The sequence below is a fragment of the Chroicocephalus ridibundus genome, chromosome 5 (genome assembly GCF_963924245.1).
Source record: "Chroicocephalus ridibundus chromosome 5, bChrRid1.1, whole genome shotgun sequence".
In the NCBI taxonomy this organism is placed as follows: Eukaryota; Metazoa; Chordata; class Aves; order Charadriiformes; family Laridae; genus Chroicocephalus; species Chroicocephalus ridibundus.
Window position 1 is genome coordinate 71,594,955 of NC_086288.1, and position 24,682 is coordinate 71,619,636.

Genomic DNA, 24,682 nt, shown 5'->3' on the forward strand with positions numbered 1-24,682 from the left:
TAACAAACTTTTTCTTTCAGTTACATGCAACCCTTGCCCTGTCCCCAGGCTTACTGAAAAGCAGGTCAAGAGTCTCTTCCATAACCTTTTCAAAGGCCAAACTGAGAAGCCAGTTTCCTTCCCAGGTCTCCCGTAGCTCAAAACAAGAAAGAAAAAGATGACTTTGTACAGCTTTGTTTTGATTTTAAACTGCCTGGGGTCAGGTGAAAGTACTGCCTACATCAGAAACAGCAAATAACCAGGTGGAGGACATCATACGAGCAAGATGTTAAAGAAGGAAGAATAAGCAAATGTGGTTACTTCTACACCTGGCAAAGGACACGGGATTTCAAAGAGCAACTTGCTGACACAGACTCTGAATAAGCGGCAGAAAACAACAGTGAGTGGGCTTCAAAAATTAACCAGCTGAAATGACAGCACTTCAGCATAACGAAGTAGTTGTGTTTGTACTTTTACAGACTAAAAAAAAAAAAAAATCAGAAAGGAAATTGCGATAGTCTCAACATGAGACAGATTCTGTGGTTATTCTATCAGCAAAACTTTCACCTTATGTCCATAAAGCTTTACAGCTCAGCTATGCCTGTATATTTTCATAAGAGGAAGGGAAGAGGGAAAAATTCAGTAAAGATTAAATTAGAGCTTCATTAATACCACAAAGCTGCACAAAACTGAGCGACTATTAAAAAAAAAAAAAAAAAGGTAAGCGTGCCACCGCCAACATATCCTTTTCAATAACTCACATTTGTTTAAAGAAGACACAACATCCACACTAAGTGCACAGCACTTCAAAAAACACCACCAGGGTGGTTAGAGGACCGTCACAAAAGACAAATCCATTGCTGGATTTCGAATACCGATAAACCGAAGAGAAGCACAAGCCTGCAATAAGATGCAACGATTTGGCGATGAGCCTGAAGCGAGGGGCCACGTATCAAGAGACATCCTCCCTCCTCCAATTCCCCAGCTGTTTCGGAGGGAGCGGAGGCTGTGCCGGATATACTGCGCATTCCTGGAGACGCACGCCAGCCCGACAACTGTGGGGGGGACACAGCCAAGTCCCCAAATGCACCCCACTCCATGCACAGCGGCCCTCACACGGGAATGAGCCAACAGCCATGCGTGGAACAGCCTCCCCTGAGCAGCCTCCGTTCGATGCTGCAGGGAATGCCATGGGCATGAGAAGAGCTGACCTCCACAACACCGCGCTGCCCAGACACAGCTGGGCTCAGAGGAAGAAGCCGTTCTTCATTTTAGCCTACGGAAAGCAACCAAACAGCTCTAATATAACTTATCAAAATTTTTGTATATAGAAACAGCTATCAGTATTTCCAGGACTTCAATCTCCAGCATTGCAGCGTGTTTGATCGCAACCCGAGCGCGAGCACTCGATGGACGAGCCAACGTGTGTTCAGCTGAAGATGCAGCCAGAGTTTCTGCAAAGAAAAATACAAAAAACCGCAAAGGGTTTATTTTCAGATAAATGTAAATTGCACATTCCCAGAAGGGACCAACGCTTTTCATTTTTAAGAGAGTAAAATGACAACTTTTTGAAGTTTTGAAATGGCTCTTAGCAGCTGACTGTAATTCAGCTGTTGGACGTTTCATATGGTCGGCAAATCTGCTCAGCCTAATTAAACGCTCCCCATAGACGGTAGAAACTTGAACTGTTTTCCAATCCATCCTAATTGTAGAAATAAAGGTAAGCAGAAAGCTAATGTCATCTTGATATTGTGCTTGAAGAAAACTGCAGAAGGAGCATTGGACATAACCACTCTCACCACAGATTGGTAAAAATACTGCAACATGGCAAAACACACAAAACTTTTTAAAAAAAATGAGCTCTTCACAGCCATCCAGCTTAGGACATTATTCTCACATCCTCACTTAGACGTGTGTTAAAATGCCCTCCGTGTATTGGTTTTTACGATTAGAACATGCAAATGGTACTAAAAAAAAAAAAAAAAAAGAAGTCCAACAGCCAACATTAAAGCACATAAATGTGTTCCTGAATAATTTAACGGTTATTTCCCAGTTTCACTCCAAGCCCTCAAGCCACTCGGTGGGTGTAATCTCCTCTAGACTCAACTGTGGCTGTGTACTTTGGCACCGAGTCAAAACAGAGAGGTTATTGTTTGATTTATATGCCAAGAGCCTCTTAGATAAAGGGCTAATGGCAGGCTGATAGCTCCAGCCTTTGCATGTGGTGTTTATACAGACCCTTCTTTCCTCTCCCTCCTTTCTGCCTATGCTCCAGGAAGGCTGTGTCACATCAAGATCAAGTTAATTAATTAACTCATACTAGTATAATTTGATTGATAAAACAATCGATTCACTAAAGGTCATGAGGAGTGCTGTTAAAACACCAACTTTTCTGCCTCAACAACGCGTACAGTTTTGAGCTTTGCATTTTTCTACGCTGCAAACAGCAATTTTAATGTAACAATCACACTACAAAAAATGATGGAAGAAGCTATGAGAAATTAATCTGCCAATTAAAGTGCACTGCAAAGTTCAGAAGATATTTCAGTACTTCATGAGATAGTTGAGCAAAAAATAAATCAAGTCCTACAACAGGAAGGGTCACATAAGAGAATTTTCTATACTATTAGCTCTGTAAACTACTACACTACTGAACTTTCACAAAAAGAAAACTGGAGACCTTGCCTATGTGACATACTTTGCTATTTACTATTCCCAGACTAGGAGTATTTCCTAGTATATAAATGTTTCTGTATTGTTAAAATATTCCTACAGGGAACATAGTCCTATATGACCAAATCATTATTTCTTAGATGTTATCAAATTTCATTATCAAATTATACGATCAGATTACTTTTCTACAAGACACCAGCAGCATAAATTTTTAATTTAAAAAAAAAAAATCATTCTAAAGATACAGAGAAAAAATATTAAAAACAGACTAGCTTCTTAACAACCTTTTGCCACCAATTTATTTTAAAACACTTCATTTTAAACAGCAGACAGATAAAACAGAAGCTGCCAGGCATTTTAAAAGCAGTTCTAAGATAATATTCAAGGTCTTGCAAATCAGCTTGCAGCCAGCAAGGCTAAAGCCTATGAGCAAAAACGGGAGCTGATGATTAGCTGCGAAGTTTTACAATAGATTCTCCTCCAGACTACCTGAAATATTTGTAAAGTGCTAGAAGTAACACATTTTTATCAGGAGCTTATTGGCCAGTTCACTGTATGTTGTTCAATATACAGGTATACATACCAAGAAAGTATGGCATTAATTGGACTAATGCAGTAGACTTGTTCATAAGAAGATAGAGTTTGCCACTTGAAGTCAACAATTCCGTAATATTTTGCCTCCTCTCCCCTGTTTTCACCTTAGCATGGATCCCCCCCATAACGGCACACCTACAGATACCGACACTTCAGGGCAATGCTGTACACCTGGTCAACTTAATTTAAATTTTGCAATCATTTTCGATGCGGGATGGTAAAAGAGGCTGTTAATTACCACTAGGAGAAGAGAAAATAAGATTCATCAGACACGACCAATGACTAAGACCAACAGGAACAGGAAATTATTCTTTGAATTTGTTACTGAGCATCATGAGAGAATAAGTTTTGGTTCATCTTACAATGAAGCGCATGAAGTATGGGACAGGATTTTCATGGACATAATAGCAAAAGTCTAAAAAATGCTGAGAATACACAAAATCACAAGCTCATTTCAGACAGACAAGAATTGTGAAAGAATTATCTCAAAACAGTTTTTAAAACAACATCGTTATTTGAAGTTGCAAAACTACTATGTTTCATATAAACTGTTGTGTTCCAATAAAACCATGACCACTATATGCCAAACCAGGAAGAAATATGCTCCCTGTTATCAGTGGAGCATGGGAGAACTTAAAACCAAACAACTGGGGAGGTTCTTATGAACACAACCAACACGGCAACCCCAAACTGCCCCACAACTGCTCTGTTTACCTACGGCTCTTTGCTTGGGGCTGAATTCCTCTCCCCGCCCCTTCACAGATAATGGACGGTAAATCAGACTCATAAAATTTGACAATTTTTGGTCCCACGGGTGAAGTGAATTACAAAAAAATTTAACAATTAATTATTAAAAGGTTGGCAAGGTTCCTATCAGGAATTGATTAAAAAGCAGGGGAAAAAAACTCCCAACAAAAGTGAATGGTAACACAGAATTCTACGTTTTGCCTTTTTTTTTTTAATTAAAAAAAAAAAATTAACTTTTCTGGCTCATTCATACATCTATTTTACAGATGGCCATACTTATAAAACAGAGTATGTACACAAGTCCGATGACTGTGGTCAACCACCATCTGAAGCAGGTTCGTCACTTGCCAAACCCACCGCCTTAAGTTTTATCAAACATTTCCTCGAGCCAAGCATCATGTAAACTTGTAAGGACAAGCATCTTAACCACAGTCCTGTTTCATGTTGATCTAAATATAGACGTATTTATATATATATGTATGCTACGATACACATACAAGAAGTTTTTTGGCTTCAGAAAGCCAAAACTTTTAACATATACTTCAGCATCCATGACACAGAACAACTTTACTTGCTAATGACCACATACATGAGACAACGCAGCTGCGCACGGCATGATGTTACTGCAAAGTAATGCAACTCCACTCATTGCTGGTTCCAGTATCAAAGAGGAATAGTGTAAACCAATGACACCAGTGTGCACTAAACGAAAATAGCAAAATAATTCAAGACAGCAGAAAAGTAATCTGTGGACCGTATTTTACCATAACAAAAGTCAGCACAAACGCACACGCACACACACTGTATCTGAATAGAAAATTAATTTATAAATCATGTTATTCTATTCCATTTACATAGACTAGTAATACAGAATTTCTGTATGAGCTAACTATTAGAGTGGTTGCTAGTGAAAAACTTCCTAGAAAACATTCAAATCTTTTTGCAATACAATTTACTATATATATATATATTTGAACTGATATGGTCACACTGAATAATCGTTTAGACAGACAGCACTTCAGCAATGTTTCATCTGATTACAGACAGCCAATATAGCATTTTCCTGTGTTAAGAACAAAACCACACAGTCCGATTAATAGTTTGGGGAGCTATGGGTTCTCATCACCTTTGTGTTCTGTTTATTTTAGCTATACCCAAGATCATTAATATCCACTTGAACCTGTAAACTTCAAGGTCAAGCAAAGGTGAAACATAAGGAAGCAATATAGTATGGAGTATTCAGTTGGATTATATGCTGTAAAACATTAAGGCAGTTTCCTTAAACTACATTTTCTTTTCTTCTTTCTTAGTAATAGAAGAGATAAGAAGATAAACTTCATATTGAGCCAGAATTCTTAGTTTGCAGGATTTACAGAATGACTAGTAGTTCTTTTATAGAGCAACTTTAAAATTTACCAACTGTGGCTTTCTAGAAAATGCTACATAATCAGAACAAAGCGAGTAGGAAAATATTCCTCAGACATTCCATAGGTGGAATAAAAATATACCCCCAAAATTGTAATATTGTATAAATATCTTACCACTGCCACAATCAACATAAACCCTCTAACCTAAGTCCACGCTGGTTGTTAACCTACAGCAGTGATGCGTTATATTTCATGTATAAGCTTGTGACCAGCAGCCCTGAGAACACATGAAAGCCTTACAAATACAACAGGTCTCAAGATCAAGAGGGGTCCGCTTGTGGACCAAACATCATCCAAAATCTCTGCAACTCTTGGACTAACTCACCTCTCTCAGCTATCCTTCTGCAGATGACCCATGCCAACACTAACAAAGCTGTGTGTGCAGGTAAACCAGATCTATTTGTGACATCGGGGGGGGAAATACATATATAAATTGTCTTCCCCTATATGCGCTGTGGCATCCAAGTGCAGTACATCAAAATGTGTAAAAAAAACCTGAGAAGCAGAAGAGGCCAACGTTGCAGGGAGAAACTACTTATATCAGAACTCTTCCTTCTCCAAACCACCCTGTGAAAAGGAGAACTAGTGCTTAATTCCATAATGCCTTGTTGTCTGCAAATTACAAAATTATTAGAACTCTGAATTGGGTTACTGACCAGAACACCAAAGCTCCTGTTCCCTTTGGAAAATTTTAATTTAAATTTTCTCAGCCTTGAGAAAAGGTTTAGGGGAGACCTTATCACCATGTTCCAGTATTTAAAAGGTGGTTACAAAGAAAGTGGAGACTCTCTTTTTACAAGGAGTCACATGGAAAAGATGAGTTACTTCTGGGGAGATTCCGATTGGATACAAGAGGACAATTTTTCACAATGAGAACAACCTGCCACTGGAATAATCTCCCCAGGAAGTGGTGGATTCCCCAGCATTGGACACTTTTAAGACTGAGCTGGAGAGGGTGTTGGGCCATCTTGTCTAGATCGTGCCGTTGCCAAGAAAGGTTGAACCAGATGATCTGTGCGGTCCCTTCCAACCTGGGATTCTATGCTAAGACTGTCACGTACACATACTGGGAGTCACATAAGCAAACAGACTTAGCTTTGCAATTTCATATGCGGGTGATAACTGCTATAAGATTATTTTTCTTCAGCAGCTATCAAATGTTTTGCGGGAAAGAGAGTTCCTATAAACAAGGCTGCTCCCACTGAACTGGAAGAAGCAACAGCACGAACGTGAAATGGCTGGCAAAGAACCAGGTGGTCTCTAAACACATTTCCGAAGCCAGCTCTATTCATATCCTACAAAACAGACTGCCAGTGATGTTTCACACCATTATACGACTACTGTCATATAATGTCAAACTGCAATATGTTTTTTGTCATAATGCTAATTCTGGAAGATGTTACATTGAGGCAAGTCTTGAGGAAACAACGGCACATTCAGGAAGGTAAGGGGTGTAGGAAAAGGAACTGATGCAGGGCTGTTGCTGCTCACCAGGCTGAAGCACGAGTGAAAGGGAAGCATTAGTCATGCAAACAGCCCTGAAACAGAAGTCATGTCTGGCAATTGCACCAACAAGAAACAGATCATCATCTTTGCCTGAAGTCCTTTTATGACAGTTACTTATCAACTTCAAGAACCTCTGAAGTCTATAATCTTGCAAGATTATTATCCTCTAACCAAATACCTCTGCTTGTCTTGAAATATATGAATTTCAGTGTGTCTCTTCCATAACTTGGATTATTTCAAAAACTTTACTGGAAGTCAAGTGTACCAATAAACCAGGGATTTTATTAATCTTTTTTAAGGATTCTTCTTTTTGATCTACAACAAGCATACTTACCAAACACAAGGTTTGATCATTTTAACCCATTCTGCTGACACCCTAAGCAGAGGGAGCCGGCAGATTACTGAGAGAGAGAGAGGAGAGAAAGCAAGATGCATCTCAGGAAGGCAGGGCTGGTTTTGACAGAGGCTGACTGATGTTTAGTCCTTACTAATCCTTGAAATATTAACTGCCACTAAGCTCCATCTTGTACACAGACATGATTTTGAACATGTTCTGTGCAAAGAGAATAGCAGATTAACTATCAACTGGGCAGAGTCCTAGCTCTAAAATGTGGTCAGCATACCTCAAAAGATTTTAACTCTATCCTTCTTCTAACCCCTATCTGTTACTTTTTAAAATTATGTTATTTACCAATACATAATACAAATTGTTATCATTTTCATCCACTAACCAGCTGGTAGGGTTCCCTCCCTTCTGCAATAGCTTCACACCAGCCATCTCTGCAGAAGAGCCTTTATCACAGCCCACAAAACATCTAGCTACCCTAAAAATTATTCAAACAGTAGTACTAAAAGAGCTCTTAAACAATTATGGTGGCACTGGGGCACTCAGTGGATAGCTATGCATCATACTTGGACTTGCAAAAACAAGTTTCAGTTCCAAATAGTTTAGTGTTGTCACTTCTTGACAGGTATTCAGGATTAAGCTCCTTTGCATTGACTCAGCATGGGACCAGGTCTAGGAGTGCTCCTTCCTCTTCTTCTCCTACCCCCGCAGTGATATATTCTTTTGGAAGTCTTCAAAGATTTCTCAAAGGCACTCCTGCAGAAGGGTATGAAGTTATTGGCAAGTAGAGTTTTTTGTTTGGTTGGTTGTTGTTTTTTTTTTTTTAAAAAAAAAAAGGGTTACTCCAGCTGTCCACTACCATCCAAAAGCAGAAGCGGCACCTGATCTTCAGACCCCAAAGCGACAATTAAAGGCAGACTGATCCAAATAAACAATCGAGGACTGCCAGAAACAAAACAACCGACCATCTAGTTGAACGCTGAAATGAGTTTGCTTCCTTCAAGACAAACAAAAGAAAAAAATCACTGAGAAATCACTGAAAAGTGAAATTCTTCCTCTTGGAAGTAGAATTGTTTATTGGGACCTGACCCACCCTGTTTTCCAATTAGTAGATGTGGATATACAGTACTTCAGAAGGTAAAGGGAAGGCTTGATGCTGAAAGGATTCCCAGATACACCACAGCCCTCTTGGTCACTTAAATCATTCCAGCATTACCCCAAAATTCACTCTGCTCCTCTAACAGCGGCCAAACTCTGCAGGGGCTAAGGACAAAAAGTGCATGCAAATAATTTCTTAAAACTTCATAATATTCATAACCATCATTTAGTCCTGCCTGAGTTTCAACTGGCTGCTTTTTAGTCCAGCAAAATAGTTCTGTAAAATGTTTCATTCCTACAAGCTGCAGGACAGCTTACGCAGAATGCCAGACCCAGTTACTGTATGAATCAAGTTAATTGAAAGCTTCTGAGTAGGATTTTGTACACTACAAGGTATATCAAAATTCTTGCCAAGCAGCTCTTTAAAATGTGTATATTAAAGAGTTACTTGTCAGGGATTTTAATTTAGCTTTTGGACAAAGCAAATGAGTTATGCTAAAAATAAAGTCTGATCCTTACAACATATGGATTACTTGGGAATACTACATGTAAGATAATAGGTTACTTTAGAGCATTCTGTTCTGTGTTTTAAAGCTATTGCATAAGGTTATTTTAATAAAAATGATTCCAGTGAAAGAACAGTTAGTAATGAGGTGCTGACAATTGAATCTACATTCAGGGATTGCACTGGAGTGCCAAGTCCACTTTTACAGATGCAGTGGTTAGTTAGCCAATAGATGTCCTCGAGGCATGTAAAACCAATATATTTTGGGTCACATTTGGCAGCAGAGATAGATGAGACAAGTGAAAACATTTACCAAGAACACATCTGAAATGTGTTTTTCTTATTAGAGAAATGTAAGAAAATAAACCCAGATACCATGGAATGCCAGGAATTCCCTCTCCTCAATGTTTTTGATTTATAAGGCCACTTTTTGGTAGTCTCCTTTGACCTCCCTCCCTCGTTTGCTGGCCTAAAGCCTTGAGTTACCGATGCAACCTCTTGACTAGGCCATTTCGGGGGCTTAACGTACAGGAATATGTCTTCATCACAAAAGGAAAGACAATCCTCTCCATAAGTGACCCAGTTACCACAAAAATCATCGCTTATGAAGTCTTATGGCACAGACTAGTTAAAACAGTCAAAGATACTCTTTATGAGTTGAGAACAAGTATTCGAGTAGAGACTTGGAGACCCAAAATAAATAGTAAAAAAATAATCTGAAGCAGACCTTACATATAAAAGACATGTTGTTTGGACATGCGGGGCCAGATTCTCTGCCAGCATGTTGGTGAAAGCAAACTTAGATCAAGTTGAGGGTTTGGCTCTGCATGTCTTCTTTATTCCCCTCTTTTACTTCAAAGTAGCATACTTATCATAGTTTCAATGCAAACCTAGAGCCCTAGCTTCTTCAGATCCCATGCAACCCTAATATGTCCAATTCTAGCCTTCAAAACCAAACTGACAGCTATTCAGAAAGAATGAGAGCCTCAGGCGTTCATTTTTGTAACGATTTCCATATTCTGGTTGATCTGTCATGGAGAACGAGATAAAGGCCGTCTGTCTACATTGCATATATTTACTCTGTGCTCTGGATATCTTCTTACAACCCCTCCCTGATACACTTCTGCCTACCACAGGATGAGTAAGGAGAGCAGAATTTTGTCCTAATCCAAAATCTCTGGATTTTCAGTGGGTTTTTGTAGTCATTCAATACTAACACTGTGTCCTCCTCCTAAAAAGGGCTTGTATAAGAAGTGCAGTGGGTGCTAATTCCCCTCCTCCTCCACATTCCCTCCTTACCATCAAACCAAGCGTAGCATTGATGGTATTTTCCGACCTGTGCAAAGAGCGTTTGAAGCCATGACATATTCCCTTGTCATTAATAAGAACTGCAGCTTTTTCTGTCGAGATTCATTTCCTTTTTCTAAGGGGTAACTGGCGCTCGAGTGTCCACGTGAAGCATATGCATTCAGTCTACGTTTTGCTGCTGTTTCCAGTAATTGAAAATGGCTCAATATGGATTTCTTTTTCTGGTTGCTTATTTAAAGAAGTAGTATAGTCATGGAGAGATTTAGGTAAGGTCATAAAACTTTTCTCTCCCACAGCGAATGGGAAACTTTCCCAGTTGAAGATCATTTTAAAAAATACATTCACAATCTATGGAAATTAAGTGGTACTTGGTGTAGCAGAATCATCCAGAGCCTGCAGAAGGACCGCTTATGGGTGCGGTTCATCAGGGCATAAAAACTGGCTTGATTTGGTCAATTTGCACAGTCACTTTTGAAACTGTGAGCAGCTATACAGTAGCAAAACCCATTTCAGCATCTCTTTGCTACACTTCAGGAAATCAGATGCACGAAGAGAGGTGGGCACTGAAGCAAGGCATTATGAATTAGAATCCAAGATCTGCCATCTAAACAACAGGAGCAACACTAAATATTATTTAGCTATGCTAAATAACAGAAGAGGAAGCTGGAATTTTCGATCAATTATAACAAATTAAAATCAATACTTGTGTAAGGATTGATCTGTAAAAAAACAAATAAGTCTTTCTCCATGCACAGATTCTGTCTACTAACCAGAGTAAAAGCATCTTTAAGCTTTGCCAGGTAAATAGCTCACTTCACATAAATTTTAGCCTGTGTGAGCTTTGATTCCTGTTTCATATTAAGTTTGGAATCATGAAAGAATCCCAATCACATAGGCAAAACTTGCAACCAAACCTGTTGCTAACAGATAATACTGTTTCCTTCCCAAACACTGATATGTCATCCGAATGAGCAGCTGCCATTTGTTCTTCTCATCAGTCTGTTATGGCACTTTTTTCTCCATTGTAAGATACATCAAGCTTACTTCATAGTACGAGAATGATAAACTAAAACACCCCTCCAGGTCACTCAGTCATTCTCTGTTCTGGCACTACGGTTGAACGGCAAACGAGTAAGTCCGCAGCATGTAACAAGGCCAGTGCATATCACTGCATTTTAAAACCTCGTTGTTGAGGTCGTTCAGGAGGCAAACTTGAAGGCAGTTGGCCAAGCAGAGTAAGAGCTAGTTTTAGAAAAATCTCACAATGTCAGCCAAGCAACAGTTCCTGGAAGATCATACTATAACACAAGAAAGATTGGAGCTCACTTCGGAGATTCATAAAGTCTACTTAAACAGACACAGTCTTCATGCTGAACTCTGAATACATCTGCAGAAACTTGCACTGTGGCCACACCAAGAGAAAAGCAGTCTGCAAACTTACACAGGGGAAAAAAGAAACACACAGAATTCACAAACAAGAGCGTTCAGGTAACAAGAAAGGGATGTCAGTTTTAAAAAAAATGCTGCAGACAGCCAAAAAACCACCACCCCAAAGCAGCATAAAGATCTTCCCTTTCTGTCCCAACTGCAGACATCAGTAGTTACTCTTTCTGATACTTAATCTGGAAGAGATTTGTCCTTCTGTACATCTTGCAAGGAACGTACCTGCAGAACAGAGAGTAATGCTAACAAGGAAACAGGCAGAAGATAAACTAGCTGAGGGACTGTACTCCCGGAATTTCCTTACAGACATTAAGTTACCTTGCTGTGCTAACCTGCTACAGATACAAGTACTCAGAGACCTGGTAGTGGTTGGACAACATCTCAGTAACACTCAAATTTATTGTGTCTTTCCATGGGCAAAGGAAAAAGTCAGGAACTTGGGACATAATCTCTATTTGGGTACTGTCATTAAATTGAGAATAACATAAATACAGGCAGTCCTCCACAAAAAAACCAAACAAACAAAAAAAAACCAACCACAAAAATATGTCTTCAAAAAGCACGAAGTATTCTGAATTTTGCCATTTTCAGCCAGCAGATTCCTCAGGCAATGGCATCTTGAACCTCTTCACCCTCACACTCTGAAGATGGCTATGTGATTGTCAGAGGGCCCAGGAAAAGACCCCAATTCTGGCTCAAAACTCTCGTTAGTAAGCTGGGTAGCACAGACAAACAGTGCAGTTAGAGGTCCTCAAAGCACAAGGAACAAAGTCTTGAGCCATCCAGCTTCCCACAACCCCCAGAAGTCCTTTTTGTGGGCTTGAGAAGCAAAGATAAGGAAGAAGAGCCCAGCTGATGCCGAGAGTTTGTCAGCCCAATTCATTCTTTATCTCAAGGAAAATAAGCTTCCAGCTTCCTCTTATCTAGAAGACAACTTCTAAGGCTTCTGAGGCCTGTCATAACAGGCTATTGAAAAAAAACGTGGCACCTATTAGGCAGGAACCTGGCCGGATGAAGAAGCCTCACGTGATTCCTCCACCGGTTACTTCAATAAACCCACTACTACTGCAAACCAGGGTTTTGCAGAGCAGCAGCGAGGTCTTCTAGCAATGCTCAACATTCCACAGCACAGACAAGCTGGAGGTCTTGACCTCTTCCCAGAATTTTCCATCCTCAGCACACCCTCCCTCACCCCTTCCTTTTTTCCATTTCAAGGAAGTCCTGTGTTGAAAGGATCCAGGCAAAATATACACATTTATTGTAAGATATAATAAATCTTATCAGCTTGTTCATCTTATCCTGTGGCAACAGTCAATTATGTTCATTTGATTCAGGCTGGTTTGAAACTGAGCAGAAAGCGTCTCCTGGAAAGCTTGTCTTGACTGACAAACCCCAGAAGCTGACGCAGCCGGGGCTGTTATTCCCAACAAGAAGATGCCATGAGAAATTTCAAACAATAAAAAAAAAAAAAAAACAACTCTGAATAGGTCTCGATTCAGGGCTCTGCTCTGAGCCCATATGAGTGAAATAAAGTGGTGAGCAGGAAGACTGCCAGTCCAGCAATGTGGTGGCAACAGGGGACGTTGTGTTTGGGGCATTCCTACTGCCCAATCCACCGCTTAGTGAAACATCTCCTGGATGGACTGCTGAAAAGGCAAAAGGAACCAACAAAAAAATCCTGTAAAGCCCAATTCACCTCCCTGAAAATGCACCTCAGCAGCACAGCATGAGTCCTAGAAGCATGGGGCTGGGCTGTAATTTCTCCTGTCATTGGTGAAGGAAAATTTGAAGGTTTTTTTTAATGCCATGTGATGTCTGCTCTTCATAAATCCTGCAGTTAAGACCTCCTTTTCTCCATGAAAGTGCTGCTCACCTTGTTCAGAATGGCAGATACGAAAAGGCTGTACGTGGGTGGTGGCTTTTTTTTTTTTTTCGGTTGGTTGGGTTGGTTTTTTTTTTCTTGGGTGGTTAAGTTTCAGTTTAAAGCGATCCTCAAGAGCAGAGCTCAGCAGGGCACTGAAGCAGAGGCAGGAGGCCAGGTCCTGGGAGAGCAGGAGCAAGCAGCTCCCAGCAGAGGGAAGCATCCAGCAGTGGAAAAGCTGGAGGAGCACCCCAGAAGCAGGGACAGGCAGGGAGCCAGCAGACGCAGGGAGCCCCAGCAGCACCCCGCTGCTGCTCAACCACCGACAATATACCAGAGCAGATCCAAAAGTGATTTACAGCGCGCAGCTCTCCCTCTTTGCATCCGAAAGAGCCTTGCCATCCATTGTTTTGGTTTACCCTTCCTCCTCCGCAAGACTCTCAGTGGATATGAAGCAATATAGTAGTGTCATCTGGATTTTCTTACTGTAGTATTAATGTTTCCTCTTTAATATTAACATTCCAGAAAGGAAAATTACTCTAATTTATGCCATAAATTCCCAGCTCATTCAGGAATAACACTGACACAAATTACCTTCTTATTACAACCTTTTATAAACTTATGCATGCAAAAAAATTGGGTTTTGCATGCAAAAAAGGTTGGGTTTTTTTTAATTAATATCTACAGCTGGCACAAAGGAAATATTTAAAAAAATAAAATTGAAAACAACCCAAAGATCTAAAAACCATCCTCCCAAAGCTTAGTTTGTAATTAATTCAGTGATAAGAAAACCATCACGCTGATATCATTCAGACACTTGTTCGACGGTTAAAAAAAATTAAATTAAAAAAAAGAAATCAAGAGAATAGAATCAACCATTAAAAAAAAAAAGTCTATTACCCAGCTTAAAAGGAGACTTTAATTTCCTTTACAGTTTTAATTCTTGCTGCTCTTTTCTTTGCCATACAAACACAAATGATCTTTCGTTTTAAATTCACATAATACACATGATTGTTCAAAGAATACTGCAGTGGTGTGTTTTACAGAGATCGTTAGAACTGACATTCCATCAGCTCACAGGAAAGGGGGCTGGGGGGATACATCTCAAAACAGTCCCCTCTCCCCAGCACAACAAAGCACTGCATGTAGGAGTGGGAAAGACACAGTACTGAGGAACGGACAAATGGAGCTCCTGCCTTTGCTTGTCCTGACACCTTAACTCCCCACCTAAATCATGTGCAACATTATTTGTACCCTCCTAAAGATCAGAACCCCTAAGATTTTGTGCCGTGTTGTCTGCAAACTTGTATCCTAAGAAATTCCCTGCTTTACTGGTTTAAAAAAGAAGCTCTTGGACAAGGACTAGGAGAGGAAACAGGAGTAGAAAGAAGTGACCTGTCCAAGATCACACTGCAAGCCAACAGCAGAGCCAGGACTGGAATACAAGTCCCCTCACCTCATGGCCTTCCTCTACACTCAGGGTTGTCCAAGTCCCACCAGTACCAGGAGAGCGCTGCACCACCACATCGTGCACAAGAGCAACGGTGCAGCTGGAGCAGGGCTTTCTTCTCCCTCCAAACTGTAACAGTTCTAGCACTTGTGAAAAAAAAAAAAAAAAAAAAAGCACTATTGAATCCAAAATAGGAATTAACAACCTCGGAACTAAGTAAGATTGGGAGAAGTATGCATTTCCAATTGCCGTTGACACGAGACAGTGAAATTTTACTATTACATCTCCAGGAATGTTCTCATTTTTAAGCAACTCCCTTTCTCTGCACCCCAGCACACCTCTCTTTCCAGCTCTTGTACAAAGACCTAAGGAAAGATTTTGTGAGTGCCACGTTTCAGACATCTGGCCTGCATATCAATGTTTTCTGCATCACACTCATCAACAAGATCACCTCATTCTGAAATTGTTATTTTTAACTCCCCACACGCCCCCCGCAATGCAAATTCAGATGATTTAGTGGCTCCAGCTGCTTTGTCAAAAGTGGCCAGACACCTCAGCTATATTGCTCATTGAACTGCTTGAGGTGTAGCAGCACAGACATGAAGTGTTACGTTACAGTTTTGCATCTTTATGGTTAAATGCTTGCTATAAAAACCCAATGGTTTTTTGTATATTGCATTAAACACACATATAATTTAAATAAACATCTGGTCTTCTCCTGAGATTTTAACACCACCTTGAATTCCAAGAAGCTTACAGACTCCAAAGATCAGAGAAAAGGAAGCAAGAGTGGAAAAACAGGCAAGAAAAATCTCTATTCAGTGAGTTCTTGAAATGTGCATAAACAAATTAGGTATTCAGTTTATTCAGCAAAATACGAGAGCACATCAAAAGTGTTCCTGGGTAATACAAGAGCAGATGAAAAAAAAGAGCAAACGTACATATTTCTTCAGTTGCCCACAGTTCAATATAGAATCATAGAATGGTTTGGGTTGGAAGGGACCTTGAAAGATCATCTAGTTCCAACCCCCTGCCATGGGCAGGGACACCTCCCACTAGACCTGGCTGCTCAGAGCCCCATCCAGCCTGGCCTGGAACACCTCCAGGGATGGGGCATCCACAACTTCCCTGGGCAACCTGTTCCAGTGTCTCACCACCATCACAGTAAAGAATTTCTTCCTAATACCTAATCTAAATCCACCCTCTTTCAGTTTGAAGCCATCGCCCTTCATCCCATCACTATGTGCCCTTGCAAAAAGTCCCTCTCCAGCTTTCTTAGAGGCCCCCTTCAGACACTGGAAGGGGCTATAACGTCTTCCTGGAGCCTTCTCTTCTCCAGCCTGAACCAACCCAACTCTCTCAGCCTGTCCTCATAGGAGAGGTGCTCTAACCCTCTGATCTGTACTACACAGCTCTTTACTTCTTGTTCTCACATGTCACAGATCTGTGGCCAGGACACAGGCATCTCAACCCTGACCTGGGGCTTCAGGGAGCCACGGGGCCTCCACGCACCTCAGCTCCCAGCTTGCAAGAGGTGGAAAACAGCACAAGACAAACTTCCATCAAGATAAACCCATTACTGACAGCAGGATGCTTCCACATGGTAAAATACCAATCTTAAAAGCACTGGTAAAGAGATAGGTGCTTTGAGAAACCCAGTGGCCAAAACGTTATTAAACGGACATGATGGATGGCCCACAAACACAGAGAGCTTGATGTTCATCCAAGCAGACAACTCCTAGAAGCCACTGCATGTACGCTTAAAATCAGAAGCTGAAATTGTTAGAAATTCCTCCAAAAACACCATGCGGGTTGTCAAAATACAAAGCCCAGCAAGGCGCTGCAATCAATATCTTTTTCTTTTTTTTTAATTACCTCTGCCATTAAGCTTTCACTACAATTTCCACTTCTATTATGCATCATTTGTTTGGAAGGGCAAGGTGGCTGTCATGTTTTTTAACCAGAAACTAACAGTTCTGATCCAGAGTGACTGTCCTTAGTTTTACATCTATAAACTGCTTCATCCTTTTTATATGTATATATCCATCTGTATATAAAATGGAATAATTTTTTTTGACACAATTCTCAAAGAGCATAACTCAACTAACATTCACACTGGAGCAACAACGTCAGTAACTACAGCAGGGCAAACAATTACTTTGAAAGATTTTTAAGGCTACCAATAAAATTAAGAATTCTAGAACAGATTTCTTTTTTTTTTTTTTAAAGAATTTCCCTTCCTCACAAAGAGAGCACCTTCAAAGTACAGTAACTTAAGCAGCACATGGCATTTACATTTTCATCTAAATCTTTAAAGCAGCCCATTATTTCCTTAGATTTGAGAAAAGAACCCTGCTTTATTTCACCACACCAGCCATAAATTATTCATTAATTCTGTTTGCTAACTCTGTAACTGAGCCCAGATGTTTCTGCTGGAGAAGCATTCCATAAGAAAAGTTAAATATAGCAAGCTGTGTGGAGGGAGCAGACCTCTCTCCCCATCACGGCATGCTCAAGTATTACTTGAGAGAAAATAATGAAAACATTTGAAAAATATTCTGAATATGTGAGTCTGTGAAACAACACAGTCTGATCACAATGTTTCACGTAAAAGAGCCCCCACGCATTCCACTTGGGTGTAACTGAAGTTACTGGTTCTGTCTCTGGGAAAAGGTGCTGGCACTTTCACTCGCCACAGTAAACAGAAAATTTACAAGCAGAGGAACACTCCTTGCCATGCATCATTTACAAATATAAATCAAGACTTAAGTTTTCAATTACAAGAAACACTTCAGAGACGGCTACCAACGGCAATAACCATGTAGATGAAGAACTGAGAGCATCAGATGGAATTTCTTCCAGAATTGACAGGGAAACTTACTGGTGGGAACTTTAAATACATTGCAGTGTTTCAGAAGAACTTCAACCATTTTACACCAGCAAAGATGATCAACGTTGACATTTATAATCCAACACTAAGAGCACGGTCCTGTTGACCAGAATGGAAGCTACTACCTTCATCCACTCATTCAGACACTTATGATTTCTAGTACTTTTCAGCATTTGTCGTAAGCTTGTTTCAAAATACCTATTATAAGTTAGAAACTATTCCTAATCATTACATAGTTGGAGAAAAATTGCAAGATGCAGGGTTGAACATCACAGAGCCGCATTCTTTGTAGTTTGGAGACTATTCTCAGGAATGCAACACTTCTTCGGTTGTGCGCAATGATCACAGGAGAGATTTTGAGAGGTCATCTAGTCCCTTTGCTCTGCTCCAAGGCAAGATCAATCCTTTTTAAAATCACTATTTTCCTAATCTGTTCTTCAAAATTTCCAGTGTAACAGATTCTATAAGATGACTTTGCAGAGGGAGGGTATTTTGGGGAAGCCGTTACAGACTGCTGTGGTAACGACATCACTGCTCTGGCACCAGGTACCAGCTGCTGTCATCCAACTTTACTGCACTTGCAGATTTGCAGCCAAACATCTTGTAGCCAAATCCTGTTGCTCTTTAACCACCTGTGTCCACAGGAGACTTTGCAAAATACATTAAGTCTAACTGTACTGTTAACAGAGGCACCTTCCCACTAGTTAGCAAAAAGGCAAACAAACCTCCGTATATATACTATTAGCCACCTTAGAATACAATAAAACTCTGCAGACTATTCCTAAAAATGTGACTATAGAGAAGAATGAAGTCAATTTTAGCATGGGAAGGCATACTAGCACAAGCTTTAGTCTCCTCAATCTCAATAATGTTAGGAATAATGGAGTAGTAGCACAGGTCAACAGTCTCAGGGCAATAAATATCTTTATTTTTTTACCTAGTCCACACTGCCAGAAACTTTCTTTATTTCTGGTAGCTACCCAACGTTAGCACAAACAGCAGCTACCACAGCATGTCTACCACGGGCAATGGCCTCTTCATTTTGCTGCATAGACAGATCTTAAGGACATCTCACTTCTACTTCTGGTGGAAAGCAGCCAGCGAGAAGAACACCAGAACAAATTTTATTTAAGTTAGTTGACCCGGCAGCAACTTACAATTGAGTCCACCTATTTGAGGAAATGTTTCCTCTCCAACTCCTAAGGAAGAAGAGAGTTATGCAATGTGAAACCTACAAACTGGACCCGGTTACAGCACATGTGGGAGATGGAAGATGACAAAGGATCTGGAGGCTCTCAGAAAATAAAGACCATATATTGGAACAGTGGAAAGTCTTCTGTGAAGTCTTTGTGGGGGGGAAAAGAGGGAGTAGAGTGCAGGTGTGAAGTACCAAAAGGAGTCAAAACAAAAGAATAGACTCTATATTAGATAGCCTATCTTGAAAAACCCTAATACAGCAAAAGAGAAAGAACTTTTAATCTCCTTTGCACTGCCTGAATTTCTAGATCAATACTGAGCAAATTTTTTTTTGTGTGGGGTGAAACGAGCACCTGGTGTATTTCCTGATTTATGCACAGTAACAGAAGCTGCAGGAAAGTTTCAGTTCAGACAAATTTAGAAAAGGAAACATCAAACCTGATGCACTTTACAAGTAATGTCTTAGCTGCAAATTATACATAGCTGAGTACAATTGTTGAAAGTTTAGGTTGTCCTTGTTAGGCAAAAACCAGGGCCTCCTGAAGCTGTCTGTATACCTAAATTTGCACCTAATTATCTTTCTCCACAGGTATTGTGTTTGAAAACAGGGATAAAACCTTAAGTTAACAGGTACTCTAAGAAGAATTCAGCATGCAGCTCACTTTATAATTATAAAGAAGCTTATGGGAAAAGAAAGCCACACTTAAGACCTACCTGCTTGTGTGACCTGTTACTTAGGCAGAAAAAAAGATGTCACAAGGAAGACTTTTTGGTATTTAGTCTGTACTGATTTCTATTACAGCAACCTACAGCAATTTAAGCAACCCAAATCTAAAAAGGTCCTGAGAATCTCTCACTTTTGGGAGTCTTATCTGGCCCACTTGCTTAACATACACATACAAACTGATTATATTCCCACAGAATGAGGACCAGATGGGTTTTTGCTGTAAACTCGATTATTTTACTTTTTTAAAAAAGAAAAGACTTGTTCTCTGTTCCTTTTTTTCACCAAAAGATAACAAACACATTCAACATCTTGAAAAAAGAAAAAAAAAAAAAAAAAAAAGAATGTTTACTTTGGTTGTGCTAAGCAGCCAGGTGCTATAATACTGCAAGTTTCATCTGTAGTCTGCAGTGCCGTAAGTTCCACCATGTTAACCATCACATCGGTCTTGTGGCCGGGCAGCTTGGGAAGCACAGAAAGTATCTTCTCTGCAAGATTGTCGCCATGATGACCAACTGCTCCTAGGAAAAAAAGAAACACCGAAAGTGTCAGGTACATAACTGGGGGGGGGTGGAAACAATCAAAAAAACAAGACAAGGAACTGTGAGCAAAATAACCACCATGTTTTGAGAAGAAGGACACTGGTAGTCACAACATCAAGACCACAATTAGCTTTTCAAAGATATTTTGCTACAAAAGCAAAATTAATTTCTAGAATGTCTGAAGTTAAAAGTATTGATAACATTTCAGAAAGATTCATTTAAAAAGCATAAATTAGACCTAGCTGATTTTGTTAAGTCTAAAATTCACTGATTCTGCACTTAATTATGCAAAATGTTTCTCTTTGCATGAGAAAGTTGTTAGTTAAACAAGATTTGCAATGGTTATTAAAAAAACCAAGGCAAACATTTATATATACATGCACATATGCAAACTATGCTTTTCTAAACTAATAGGACTGTGCGTAAAAGGGCTGTATGCAGGTTGCCCATGTAGTTACCCATATAGACTGGCATAATATTAAAATAAGCAATTACCAACAACATGCCATCATCAAGGTCATCACTCCTACGTGGACTGAGGGCAGCACAGGTGAAACCAACATGAAATGACTAAAACAACCCAAGTTACATAGCATAAAATGTCAAGTTGACCTTGTTCCAAGAGAAACTCTGAATTCCAGTCGGCACATTTTCTTCCAATTCTCCTGATTTCAAACACACACGTTCTTCTTTCCATTCACCAACCCTCAACACAGGCACTACAACCAACTTACAGAATATTCAGACTGTGAACCAAGCCAAAGGAGAACAACATGACACACACTACAGATGAAAAATTTGGAGAGGGGGACCAGAAACCTTACTGCCTTGAAGACAGGAACAAGTTGAAGATATTTGTATCCTGCCACTTTAGCTATGGTTCAGCTACCACTACAGGGCTGGACACCAGCGCTGAGCTTAGTAGTGTTCTCCTGGCTTTACTCACAGGAGAAAGGGAACTTCTGAAGCCACCTTTGAGAGGTAGGAAAAAGATCTTTTAGGCTCTGGTCCTACCCCATCAAAGTCTGTCCATGTGGCCCTCTATTTGTTCTCACTTCTGAACATTTCCAAAAACAGAGGTCTGTTTCAACAGGTGAAGTCAGCTTCACATGCTCCACAAATCCAAAAAAAGGCCCTTACATCAAGAATATTAATGGGGTCAGATTATTAAATTATCTTGGATAAGCAGAAGGTTGTCTCCAGCAAGTCTACATCAGCCACGCTGTAAAACCACCTCATAGTTTATCAACTATTCTGCATTGCAGGACAAGTGAGAAGCAAGGATGAAAAAGCAGGAGAAAAGTAGAGTCAAACTCCATGCTGGTAATGCCTCTACCCACAAAAGGCAAGGAAGGCACATGTGTCCAGCACGTGGTAGTACTGCAACGTGGACACCTGTCCGCTCAGCTGGATTGAGATTACCAATTTGTTTCACCAGAGATTGTAATAGTCACAGAATGACAGCAACTTTCCTTTCTACCATCCCCAGCCAGATTTAGACCACTGAAATACAGATGAAACGAGCTGGGTTGTCTTTGCGACTCCCTAAGCCATCTGCTCTCCAAAATCCCTACATTCTTCTTACTAGGTCAGTCACTTGTCAGCCACACTGCCGTTATCAACACTCGCAAAGTTACAGACATGGAAAACAGATGGTAATCTTCTGAACCTCCACCCCCACATACTGGAAGCAATGTCTATCTCTCCACACTCGCTGCACGCGAGCAACATTTAGCTAGACAAGACACTTGGCTGAACTGGAAACACCCCGAATGCAAATAAACCCACGTTAATTATTAACATCCCCCTTTATCCTTGGCAGAGGGGGAAAGTCTCAGTGTGTTTAAGTTGCTTCCGCAATTAGCAAGTGCCATCTCAGTCTCCTTCCCACAACTGCTACTTCTTGGAGGCTCCCACTGGTCTGCAGGCACTAATGATCAAATCAATCAGAAACCATCTCCTGTAGCTTTTAAAAATCCCTGTCACCCCTGACCAACTATGCAAACCAGTCAAGGCTGGAAAGACAATTAAAGCTCATGAGACTAGGACAGGAAGTCATGGAGAGTCGCTTTTCAATCACACTGACTTCCACAGACTGCATGGGACTGGTTTCCATCCTCTTTCCTCATTGCTGTTGAGAGCAGAAGCTCAGCAGCTTCTCATGACGAACACGTTCAAGGCAGCTGGCAGCTTTAATGCTGCCAACATGCACACAGATCAGGTGTTAAAGTGACAAGGAAAAGTTATCTGACCAATGCAAAATAGGAGTCTTCACACCAGGCTAATACCCAGCTTTGAGGATACAGGAAATCTTATGTATCGCACTCTTCTAATTTTACTTTGCCCTCTCATCAAGAGTTACAAACTGAAATATGTGACATTTGATACAGGTTGTAGCTGGCACAATTGGCAAAGTCAACTAACTGATTAGTTAACAGCAGCCAGGAACTCATTAACTACACCCTCCTTCCTCCAAAGAGGCATCAGTGACATGCATACAAGAAAATATTTTCCTAAGCCCATTACTAGCCCTATATCACACTGTTTGTGCTTCAATTATTATGTTCTCCTACTGATTCTACTGTCTGGTTCAAAAACAATACGAAGAAAAAACGCAGATTTGAGGGGAGATTGCACATCATAGAAGCAATGCGAGCGCTTGGGCAATGGAAGACTTGAAAGTCAGTTGTTAAACATGAGGAGCTTGAATATGAAAGCAGTTCTCCTACAAAGGCATTGCTCACTAGAGAACAACGAATGCAGCTAATTTCTACTGGGGGCTCTTCCTTCAATCAAAGTTTAAATATAAATCAGTGTACACCAAAACAGTACACAAGGCATGTCTTGTCCCCACCATCAAGCCTTCTTAACATCTTCTGGTTCAACTACTTTGTAGATGAGTTCAGGAAAGATACATAGACAAACCCATTCCAGTTTTCATGCTGTTTCAACACTGCATGCTCACCCAATACTTTTCCCAGTAAGATCATCACTAGGAAGACTTCACACTAAAGGACACCAGGGGGACAATTCCTGTGACACAACTTTCCTAGGCAATGCATCACCTCAACAAGAGCAGGGTGTAAAATATCAAGAAGGCAGAAATGTGTACGCCTGTTCCCTGGACATTTGAAGCTGCAGTTACAAAGCTTATCAGCATGTTGCCATATTCTTACATCCAGCATTAGCTTAAGCTGACCTTGTTAAACAGCACTGGAAAGCAGCTTCTATGTTCACAGGAACCATTGTGCAGCATTCAAGGCAAACTAGAGCATCCTTCTACCTTGCCAAAAGACAGATCTACATTCTCCTTTGTACAGGCAAAGGAACATCAAAGTAGTCAGTTATCTATCCCACTATGCTGGCTACTGAATCTAAAAAACAAACAAAAAACCACACACACACACAAAAAAAAACCCCCAAACAAACCACAAAATCCACAACCCCTCCACCTCCAAAAAAAACCCAAAAAACTTGTAGCCAGCAGTAGGAGCAAGGAAGCCCACAGACAAGCACAGCAGCATCAGATTGCCGCCATAGAAATATGAGATTTCCCATTTCTCACAGACAGCTATTGCAACGTGTATATATAGAGTAGTAAATTTAGAGATAAACACTTATGCATCTGCACAAGGCTCATGTAATTTCCAAGTCCCCTGCACTGACCTAGCCACCTGCTGTTTTCTTTAAACAGGCAAAAATCATTCCATTTATTTGCTTATCTCTGTAAAGCCTATGTAACAAATTTAACATCCGAAGCATTTAAAAACCTATTATAAAAAAAATTGTGTACCTATTCTGCAATAGCAGAATCTTTACGAACCACACCACAGCAGAGGCTGCACCCTGACCCACAGTACTGAGTTGACACCACTTGAATATTTTCAGCTGCCATCACTCCTCACAGCTGCAGTCTGCAACCTCAAGTAACCAGAATAATTTAAGCATCAGTTGCCTCCTGTGTCAAAGCCCCAGCCTGCTTCATAAAAAGGGGGCTACTGTACTCTATGGGCCTCAGTATTTATATTTTCAAAGCCTCAGCTTATATGGTAAGGAAGAAAAAAAACACGGTTTTGTTTCCTTTAAAAAGACATTAGTGTCAATCCACCAGTGCATCAACTTGGAAGATGCCACAATCAAAGAGAGCATGAGTAAAGCGCTCCAAATTAGAAACATTACAGATATAATGAAAGAAATAGACTGTCAATTACAAACAAACAGTTTAAAACAAAAATAATCCAAAAAAGACATTAGTCAGAACCAGACTTTACCAGAAAGGCATGGGCCTACGTTAGACTTCACTCTCATCCTTCTCTATGAATGGGATTATGCAGTAGGATGATTAAGGCACGCCGCAACTTTCTCTTCACTGTGTCTGCTCCCAGGAACTGA

General features: G+C 40.4%; 1 protein-coding gene across 1 annotated transcript in view; it reads right to left on the bottom strand.

The window, feature by feature from the left end:
* SCFD2 (sec1 family domain containing 2) overlaps positions 1-24,682 on the bottom strand; it is a 208,178-nt gene that overhangs the window by 177,301 nt on the left and 6,195 nt on the right. The window contains exon 2 of the mRNA XM_063336355.1: positions 20,101-20,269. Within this exon, the coding sequence (XP_063192425.1) occupies positions 20,101-20,269 (169 nt within the window). The remainder of the gene's footprint in view (positions 1-20,100; positions 20,270-24,682) is intronic.